The following is a 10923-nucleotide window of genomic DNA, read 5'->3' as shown; positions in this document are numbered from 1 at the left end:
TCTAATTCTGTAACAAAATTTGGTATCCCATGGCACTTGGAGCAACTCTTCTCCCCTTTACCAAACCAGACACACAAACCTCCAAATGGACATTGTTGTTCTAGCTATAGGCCACCCCTGAGAGGGAACCAAGTGTGCAAGCTGAAGAGAGTCTCATCCTGTTCCAGGTAATAGTACACTTCTTGAGGCCTCATAATGTCTTAAGAGGCATAAATGGCATCAAAAGATTGACACCAGCAAGTGCACAAATGAGTTTTGGGGGAAATAAAACACAAAACATGGTTTACAAATTTGGCTCTGAGAATCCTCACAGTTGCCTCTCTGCACCTTGCCTACTAAGTCACAGGCTGAGACTGTCCAACCTACATCCACAGGCTCATGTCAACAGTCCTTTCTGCCCAACACAATCTCGTAATAGCACTCACTGCCACATACCACTGATGAAGCTGGTCTCATCAGTGCTAAACTTACACCCTGGGTAGAGGTGTTACAACTTACATAATTAACACTCAGATAACAATACTGGAAGCAGACACCAATATCTCAAATAATCTCACTGATGGTTGGGTAATGACCACACATAGGCCACAGGTGTTCGTAAGGCATTCCTTTACTCCCAGCCTGAAAAGCAAAAATCCAAAGTTAAAAAAAAAAAAAAAAAAACCACCATAAAAATGTGGGCATGAATTGTTTCTTGTTTTATTGCTTTCGTGTTTCTTAGTTGATGCAGAGTCAATGTTTTTGAGTAACAGTAATAAGATGTCCAAAATCCAACAGTAAACATTCAAATAGTAAAATCTGATGTAGAACAAAGTCCTCGAATGTTCACTCCTTTAACTTACATCTAGCGGAACCACTAGGGATAAAGGCTGAACTCATCATCTTGGTTTATGATGGAAACCGCTCTCCTCTGACCCAGGAATAGGAGGAAGTCTCGAACGCCAGCCACCTGGTTAGGCACTGGGGGCAGCACTGTGGTCTCCTCATGAAATGGCAGGGGAGACTCATAATGAGTCTAAGTATGGCAAACTCTCCTTTTACCCCAGGATTAAGAGACACCCCCATAACAACTGAGAGAATCAAAAGAAACTCCTACGGAATAGAAGAAGTGGTTACAGTAATCAAGATCAGAAATGATGGTGTTGTCAAGGAAGGGGCCTGTGACTGCACAGAACCTCATCTTTGTAAGAAAGCAACCCACTCGTAAATGCACATCAGAGAGGCTTTACACAGTGACTGGCTGCAAGCAGGACAACCGTGAGCAGCATTTTGCTTGTTGAAGGCACAGATCCTCGTCATCCTGAGAGAGGAGAGTCACTGTGTGCGACCTCTGAAAAACTGTCAGCTGTCATAAATCCGATTGCAGCTTCAGCCTGATCTTTTTTTTTTGAAAATCCCAGACTCTTGGGGCACCCCTGAATATCTTGATGTGCCTGCTCGTTCTGCAAGAAATCAGATTTCCAAGGGATGGAGACTCAAAGGAACATGATTGCATTACATCACACAACAGGCAAAAATAAATACATGACTCTATAGTATGGGTATGAAAACTACCACAAAGAAATATCTCAGACCCCACAACTGCAGCTCACATACTAGCAATACCTGGTAGGGTCTAAAAGGTGTCAACTGTCCCATAAGCATTTACCTACTCTGACTTTGACCAACTGTACTTATGGGATAAGCAAAAATGTATGAAAACACTCTGTATTTTTTTAAAGACAAACTTTCTTAAATACCAGAGAGATCAATTTCACTTGACAGTGATCAGGATATCCAAATTAAATAAATCACTTTCAATTCTTCCCAATGATCATCTTAGGTTTCCATAACAAGAATGGGCGAGAGCCACCTGCACCTTGCCAGTGCCAGAGGGTGTAGTTGTCACACAAACCCTCCTGGAAGAATGATGGACCCACGCCTCTGCCTGAGGAATGATCTCGAGCTCCTCCAGCTTTTGAAATTCCACAGCATTGTGAATGCTCTTTACAAACACAGTGATACTCAAAAAGGAGCCAACAAGAAAACATAAGTTGCATTTATTCACGTCCACGCCATCTAAAGCTACTGTGTACGGTAATCAGGACTGGAGAAGGGACGATTTAGTATCTAAAAACAACAACAAAAACACTCGGACATGTCCCCTGAATTCCAAGTTGGAGTTCGTAAGAATCTACTTGCTGACAAGCCAGTTTCCTCCCTGAGAAGCACACTTTCTGCTTCCTTCTCTCCCTCCAGCGTCTTCTGAACCTCTCAGTTAAGGCCTGGACAGTGTGGGATAGTGTTGCAATCTCTCCTGCAGAGCTGTCAGTCGCCGGTGGGCTCGGGCTGCGTGCACTCAGGCTCTCGGAGGTCGCTGGGTGACGCGCTCGCACGCCGCAGCTCCTCCACCGTCTGCAGCAGGGCAGACCGCTCCAGCTCTAAGGTAAGCATGGCCTGCTTCAGCTTGCTCTCGCTGCTCAGGAGCTTCTCAATGGTGGCCTCAAGGCTTTGGATCCTACCATTTGCCAACTGGAGAATAAAAGAAATGAGAATACAGTGATAACACAGGAGGGATCCAGCACGCACTCGCAGTCCAGCCTTGGGAGCACTCTGGAGCCGTGTTTCGGCAGGGATGAGTCTACAGTTTATCATCAGTTCTGGCCACACAGGAAGGCAATTCGCACTCTTTGCGGGTAGGTGGACCAGGCCCTTAAAGGCACCCCGAGAGCCCCCTGCTATAGCTGCTGTGGAAGCCGATGCTGAGAGATGGTGGATCACAATACAGAGGGAACCCAAACCCCCAGGCACCACCACTGGAAAGACAGCTCGGATGGGGCCAAAGAATGCTTCAGCGACACAAAGACTTCCCTTGTGCCAAGCCTCGGAGATACGTAACTTTGTTACTGCAGCAGAGCCTGGCCTGTTTTGATGAGCACATATATTTAAACCCACAAGTCGATTTCAGACTGACAAAAACTCAAAACGGTTTCCTCGTGAAGGCCCAAGTAGTAATAATCCTCTAATCTGAAATTCTTTTCAAATACAGTGATACTCAAAAAGGAACCAACAAGAAAACATAAGTTGCATTTATTCAGGTCCATGCCATCTAAAGCTACTGTGTAAAGCTAGTGATGTCTAGAATAACAAGACATCACTATGTCAAGAAACACAGGCATTTACCCCAGAACACACATGGAGTCCTCAGAAAGGCCAAGTGTTCTGCTAAGAGGTTTATGTGCCTGGTCTCACTGACGGCTCACTACGAGTCACAGAGATAAGCAGTATCCTCTCTTCCACCCTACAGAGGAGGAACGAGGCTCTGACTCAGTTTACATCCTCAGCACCTAGCACATAATTAATGCTAGCTAAATAGAATTTCCAGGTGTATCTTTCTAGCAACTGTCCCTCGTCTAATTTGCTCGGGCAGGCTTGCTTCCCAGGTGACAAGTGTGTTAGCTCTAGTGACATTAAGGGGTTCCCTAAGAAAACTGCAGAAACTCCAACACTTATGCTGATGTCCCTGAGGCCTTTCTGGCCCATTCCCAGCTCACAGCTGCATCCTGGAGTGCTCTGTGACTTGTTGTATCTTACTAATCCAGTCCAGATTTGCCATGCTCCATTTTAGGTGGGAAAAATGCGATATATATATATATATATTTTTTTTTTTTTTTCTTTTTTCATTTTTCAAAGAAAATACTTTTTTGAATGTGACAACACTTGTGCCAGACAATTCATGACTAAAAGTCTAGCTCTGGCTGGGCCACTAGAACACCCAAAATATAAAGAAGGGACCAGGAGCCTTAGTTTGTCAGCCTACTGGGCAGGGGGTGGCCCTACTTCAGGTATCTCTTTAAGCAGTACTCTCTGATCCTCAAAATCCACCCACCGTCAGGGCCTGGCTCAGGGCCTACCCTCATCACTTTGAAGCCCCTCTGCATTCCGAGGTGCAACCTGCAGCTTAGTTAGTAGTGAATTAATTTGCATGGTCATTTGCTATTCTGCATCAATGTCAGGTCTCCTCAATAACACTGATGCTTTTATAGAAGCAAGCATGTCTTCTCTTTCACACATGGTCCTGTCTCCCACAGCACCTGGCTCAGTGTGGGCGTCAATGACTTGTAGGGATTAGACAAATCCATGTGTATTATTGTTTGGTTCCATCTGGCACGTCTATGCAATCGTCTGATATATTGCTGAACAAAACAGGTGGCAGAATATGCTCTCCAGAGTCTAGACAACGTTCACATGTGTTTTAACAGGGAACGAAATGGGATTTTGATATTTCTAACAATTTTATGAACAGAATAAAGGTAGGAAATGGGTTCATTTTGGTGTTTCGTCCCCCCAGAAAAGCTATATGAAAATTCAGTACTGTATTGAACACCTTTCCTTGTGTCTGAAAAGTGTACAAGGAGGAGGCATGATTCTCACATATGAGAGGCATATTTTCATAGAGGATCATGGAAAAACTATATCCAAATATCACAAACCAATACAATACAATCCCAGATCCAACTCTTTGAGAGCTGCAGTGTCTTACTGGACTCGGTGGTCCCCAGCACTCAGCACTGCAGGGACTCAGGAACTACTGGTGGGCTGGCATAGACCACAGTTTTGAATGATCCTTCCAGAAGTGCAGAACTACTTGGTCAAGAGAACAACCATTCTAGGGAGAACATCTGTAATCACCAATTACTGTCTGATGCCTTTAGTGAGGAATGCAGGTAGCTAAGTTCTTCACAACTCCCTGTCTTCACAAAAACAATAGCACAAGAGCAGCATGGAATTATTTTCTATGCTCTATTACCAAAAAACTACATGGTCATTTACCCAGTAAAACAAACCTTTTAATTGAGAACTGCCTATCTTAACAAGCTAAACACTTCAATGCAAATGTGAGCTTTATTAGAAGAGTTTCCACCATGTTATATTTCAGGGACCTGTCATTGGCTTGGAAGCCATTTAAAATGACCACCTACACTGTGTACCCCTACAGGCCAGAGAGGCTCTTCACCCTCTAGAGACTTCCCTTGAGTCACAGCTGAGACTTCCAGGTTAAATTGTATACAGGCATATTTTCAGTTAGGACATCTCTATCTTAGGGGAAAAGAAGAAGTTAAATTTCACAATGTGAGTAGTTATTAGGGCTGGGCAGGAATAGCATTTAGTCTTGTTCTTCTCTTCCACATATCTGATAGGGTATGCTGGGATGGAATGCCTGCTGGGAGGAATGCATTTCAGATAGCTTGACTCACTAGGCTGGCCTTTCTCACCTTGCTGCCAAGCTTGTGTCTGCAAAGCTCATCTTTCTATGAAGAAAAATCAGAGGCTTAGATCAGAATGGGACTTATTCTCAGGACAGCCCAGGAACACCATAAAAAATTTGGGCAAAAATATGTATTTTTATCCACAGCTACTCAAAAACAACTTTTAAAAACACCCTCAAAACAATTCCTGAACAGGGACAGCACTGCTACACACTTGTGACATTAAAAAAAGAAGAACATATGGTTGCTTCATGCCATCTGATTGACAAAAGAGCTGCATTCCGCAGTTAGGCGTTCTTTTCGGCAGTGTGCCTGGGTGATGTGGGGGTGGGGGTGATGCTGGACCTGGCCAGCTCCCGTCTCCGTGCTACACCTCAGGGCTTGCTCTGCACACCCTCCTGCATGCACAGTCTCAACTGGTCTTTCTTCTGTATGTCCTCACCTGAATGTATCCATGTTGAAATGGAAGTTTCCAGAGGGGAGAACTGAGACCTTCATTAATCAAATCTTTGTATATGCACCAAGGACTCACAAAGAATTATCATCTGCTCCGGTTTGTTATGTTTATTTCTGTGTTACTTTCCTCCTTTACTGTCCCTCTGTGGACCTAGCTGGTTTTGCTCATAGAATATAAAGCTCTTCGATTCTCTTTGAGTAATGACAATGGCTGGCATTCAGCTAACAGGTCACAGCATCCTGAATCTAAGTTCATCTCTGGGCCTGTTTCCTAAAAGAGTTAAGTGCAGAAACAGCCTCTCAGAAAGCTCAGGGACTGTCTGACCTCAGCAAAGGACAATCTGTCTGCTCCATAATAAAAAGGACCCATTCTCCTGGGATACCTTTGATCCCAACTATAAACAGATCAGGGTGGGAAAGGTCCTCTGGTCATGGGAAAGCCCAGCCTGCTGTTGCCTTTGGTGAGTTAATGAACTACCATATATTTGTGATTCAGGAAGCTGCTTTATAAATATGCTCTACCTGCAACTGTTCAAGGAGGTCAAGGTTCTGTTTGCGTAAGCTGCTGTTGGTTTTCTCTAGTTTATCCATTCTTTGGTTGTCACTGAGAGGAGAGGAATCGATAAGTTCTTCTTGAAGGACATGGTACTCAACTTCATAAGCTTGTAACTGTTTAGCAATGTCCATCTCAAATACCTGTTATAGAAAGAAAAGTCATCAGGTACTAAAACTGAGAAAAACCCCACACATACAGGCAGGTGTCCGCAATCATGACAAGCGTCTGTGAAGCTGTGAAGCATCTCCTCTACGCTTAGCTCTATACTTGCTACTAGAAGTGATAAATAAGAACAACTATGCACTGAGAAGGTAATACTTTTACTTAGGACAAAAGGATATAAGAAACATCTAGAAATAATTCCAAGGTAACATTAAGTACAGGTTTTTGATACTCATCTTCCAAAAGCCAAAAAAAAAAAAAAACAAAAAAAACCTCTCATTTTTAAAGACTTAAAAAAATTTATTTTTAGTTCTTATTTCACTTCTTTTCTCTGAAAATTCTGTTAGGTTAGATACATCAACTATGGGTTAAAAGGAGAAAAGAAACAAAAGAATCATAGCCCTGTTTGCACAGTCACCAAGTCAAAGTTTAATTATAGTTCAGTTGGGTTTTCAGTTATAAGAACAGCTAAGTAATGGGACTGTTTACTAAAAAACTCTCCTTTGCACACAAATATGCAGAAATGAGCCAAAACCCAAATGTCACCCACACAGATGAGTGAATACGAAACGATGCCTGAGCTGTCTTCTTTCCCACGATAGCAATGGTGACGAAAACACCACACGTGTGAAAAACAACCCCTAAGTGCCCAAGTGACTCAAGCTGTCCGTGTCTGTACTTTCTCTTGGTAAGGAAGGCAGGGCGGAAAGCAGAGTCAGAAGACAGCTGCTGCCGCTGCCCAAGGCATTTCCTTTCTTTCCAGTTGTTTCTATGAGAGAACCCCAGGGGCCGGGGCCTCTCAGCACTGCAGTGAAGCCCCAACGTTTATCTGAGGGATCTGAGAATACAGTCAAGCTGGGACCATCTTAAAAGAAAAAAAAAAAAAAAAACTTGCTAGATCAGAACACACATTCAGAGAGTGAAGTCAGACTTTTAAAGGGCAGAAACTGCCTCTCTATTGCATTTCCTTAAACAACTCTAATATTGTTAAAAATCAGTGTAAAACTACTTCTGATGGCACCCTACTGGCATTCAAACTAGCCTATCTTCCCTGGAATCAATTTTCCAAAACTATGTTTCCTTTCTCTCCATTCCCAACAGTCTTATTTTCTCTTCCTTGAGATGAATTTTTCAGCTTGCTGTTTTTTATTTAATTCAGTGGATAATACTAATAAGGCACAAAAGTCATTTGATGCCTAAAAACTAAAATCCATTGTATCTGTGGCATGTGTGTGCATGTGTGCGAGGGGAGTAAGAGGGAGAGAGAGAATTTCTACTGGATTGAACTGATTCTCTTTTGTCCTTCTGAGCGACTATGAGGTAGTAGGGATTATTATCTCCACTTGACAGCCGAGGTAACTGGCTCTGAGGCTTTGTGTCAGCCTTAAAATTGGGACTCCACTGGCGACTCTATGAATGACTTGAGCTCGGTACTTAACTTCTCTCAGTCACAGTTCCTGGCCTCCTACCTGGGGCAGACAGCGCCTACCTCCCAGGATGGCTATGAGAATTAAACAAGGCAACTCATGGAAGTTCCCAGCACACGCCTGGCCGGTTGAGCAGGCGTGTTCTTAGCTAAGGGATCTGCTTCCACACATCTGACACAAAACCCTCACATTTCAACCTCAGCAAAGCCATCATCAATGGATGCCACGTCATGGAACTTCTGAATCATCTGAACAGTAAAAACTACAAACACCAAAACTGAGATTGTTTGGCACTCATGTATAATTATAAATACGGTGCTGAATAAATGTCCTGTACACTATTACTTTTTTTCTTCCATAAAGATTTATTTTTAAGTGATCTCCTAACCTGGAAAGCCTAGAACAAAACCTCTGACTTTTCCTACAGATTGATGTTCCGTGTTAAGTTAATGCCTTTCAGCAGTGCCCAAAGCCATAAACTCTTCCAGGCCTCCATTAATCCCTAGGAACTACCCTGGGTCACAATCATCTCTGCTTAATTACCTGATGATCTCCTGACTGCCAAGACTCTTAGGCCCTTCATTCTTCAGTTATGCCCCTGAATTTACCCCAAATCATGGCAGTATGAGGTTGCTGGTCAAAGGAGCACCCGGGTCACTGAACAAGGGTTTCAGCCTTTGGGCTAATTACTTGGGGAAATAAAAGAAGATGGGAGGGGTGCCTGTCCTTGCACACGTAGAGAGCACAGGTGATCCACTGCCAGGAGCAGTTCTCAGCCAGAGCAAGAGCAGGAAGGCCTAACATTAAAAACCCGATCCTTCAGTATGTTGTCTCAGATGAATAAAAAAGAGGAATATTAAAAACTGGGTGTTGATGGGAAAACAAGATACATACACTTTAAGGTATTTTCATTTCTGGTCTGAGTCACTCCTGAGGCTGGACAAGTGCAGTGTCAACCTCCCCCGGGGTCTTGCCTAAGCCATTCCCTGAGCACCGGTAACTACACAAAGCTGCAAGGTACCCAGCCCCTCTGCAAAGGGGGACTAGATCTCATCTTCTTTCTTCCTGGCCCATCTCAGAGCAATTCCACTAGAGTCGTAACTACTGGGGATCTAGAGCCTTCCCGTCATCCTGGCTCTTAGGTTCTTCAAGGTTTTCAAGCAAGTTCCAGAATTTTGGTACTGAAGAAAATTTCTCTTCTGCTTGCCAGAAAAGATAAAACTATTTTAAGTTACTAAATAACTTAAAAGTAGGAGTGACCTATTTCTATACTTCCGATGTTTTGCCGAAAAGATAAAACTATTTTAAGTTACTGAAGCAATAGAGCTACATTATTGGAAACTTGAAAAATAAAAGAAAAATTACCAAATACAACTTTTATATCTAGCTGTATTTCCTTTCATCTTTCCTAAAAGCATGTTTTTTCTAGTTCTAAACATAACCAACATAAAATTTCCTATCTCACTTTTCCTTTACTTAACATTGTATCAAATGAGAGCTTTTTCATGTCGCTATATATAACTCGCTTCATGATATTCTACCAGCTCAACATACCATAATCATATTAATCCAGTCATCGAGTGTTAGACATCTAGTTCCAAGTTTCTATTATTATAAATGACAAATCTAGGATAATATCGTTATACATATGGCTTCTCTCATATTTTGGATTATTTCCTGAGGATACATTACAAGAAATGGGATGACTGAGTCCAAGGGTATGAATATTTTACTGGCTTGGGATATGTATTGCCAAATTGCCTCCCAAGAGCCACTAATCAATGTGCATTGCCATCAGCAACATACTAATGTTCTGCATACAGTATACCCTTGGTGCTGGGTATAGGCATTAAGAAATATCTTTCTGTTGATCTAGTAGGGTAAAGCATTACATGTTACATAAGTTTAAATTACACATGAAGGCAAATATTTTCCCAGATATTTGTTTACTAGATGGCTCCTCTTCGGTGAATTGTCTGTTTATGTTCTTGGCTCATCTGCTATTGTAGACTCAGTATTTCTCTTCACAGTCCACAGACACTGATTAAGAAAGTCATGAATCCTGATGGTTTGTAGAACTCGCCACAGAGCTTCTGCCTTCCTAACCCCCTGCCCTCCCATCTGCTGGTCCCATTGTCATACCAAGGGCTGGAGGGTGGGAACAGTCAGCCCAGTATCAGCAACAAGGGGGCGCACTGTCTGTAGTGAATTACAAAAACAATAAAACCTACTAAAAGTCCGTCTGCTTGTTATTACCACCACATGTGAGCAATTTTCAACAACGCCAGTGGTAAACCACTTCTCCCCGCCACGCCCCACCCTCCTGGTATGGCACCAGTTGTCCTTGTACAAAACTACTCCTTTTCCACGGTGCAAACTGCCCGAGAAGGGACAGCTCCCCCACAGGCAGAAGAGGTATCTTTGCCTCTGATTTGAGGTGTGTCTTCTGAACACAGGAACCCTGGTTCTAACCTACAAGCTCAACTGGAACAGGGACTCGTTTGTTCATCGTATTTCTAACAGAGCTGCCCACAGCAGGGTTTCTCAGCTGTTTGTGTGTATGTGAATGCCCTGGGGATCTCGAAATGCAGATTCTGATTCAGCAGGTCTGCGGTGTGGCCCCAGATGCTGCATTTCTAACAAGCTCTGACATGATATGATGACAGTGCTGGGCTGAGGCCATGCTCTGAGTGGAGCCTAAAGGATGCTGAAAATTTACCCTGCCTCCCAAAGCCACCCTTCCTCTTTTTCTTCCTTAAGCTGAGCTGAGGCTTCACAACCACACAGCACCCACTGTGACAAGAATGTAACACTGACCTCCTTTCCTTTGTTACTAATTATTCCCAGAGTTTCCCTTCTTCTCGGGTCAGAAGATGTAGATGGTTTACTCAATGGACAGTTTTTGGTAAGTACACTGCCACAAAGGCTTCAGACACCCTTGGTCTTCTGTCCTGGGCTCTGTCACCTTTGGATTGCCCTCCCTGGCTGCTTTCAGCCTGTCCACATTGAGCCAGAGCTCCAGAGCCCTGTCTTTGGCCACCTTCTCTTCCATCCAGGATCCAGCTGTGTCCCA

General features: G+C 43.3%; 1 protein-coding gene across 9 annotated transcripts in view; it reads right to left on the bottom strand.

The window, feature by feature from the left end:
* Positions 1 to 675: 675 nt before the first annotated feature.
* Positions 676 to 10923, bottom strand: part of TBC1D1 (TBC1 domain family member 1) — a 246739-nt gene continuing 236491 nt past the window's right edge. For 7 of the 9 annotated variants that reach the window (XM_033213953.1, XM_033213956.1, XM_033213955.1 and 4 more), the window contains 2 exons: positions 6228 to 6401; positions 676 to 2511 (listed from right to left, as the gene is read on the bottom strand). In XM_033213953.1, coding sequence (XP_033069844.1) covers positions 2308 to 2511; positions 6228 to 6401 — 378 coding nt within the window. In that variant the 3' untranslated portion in view covers positions 676 to 2307. Of the gene's footprint in view, positions 2512 to 6227; positions 6402 to 10923 lie in introns of those variants that run through there. The other 2 variants (XM_033213957.1, XM_033213959.1) reach the window with 2 other exon arrangements.

Source organism: Trachypithecus francoisi, unplaced genomic scaffold, assembly GCF_009764315.1.
Source record: "Trachypithecus francoisi isolate TF-2019V2 unplaced genomic scaffold, Tfra_2.0 Lachesis_group1, whole genome shotgun sequence".
In the NCBI taxonomy this organism is placed as follows: domain Eukaryota; kingdom Metazoa; phylum Chordata; class Mammalia; order Primates; family Cercopithecidae; genus Trachypithecus; species Trachypithecus francoisi.
Note: the sequence above shows the minus strand (reverse complement) of the source record. Positions and strands in the feature narration are given on the sequence as shown.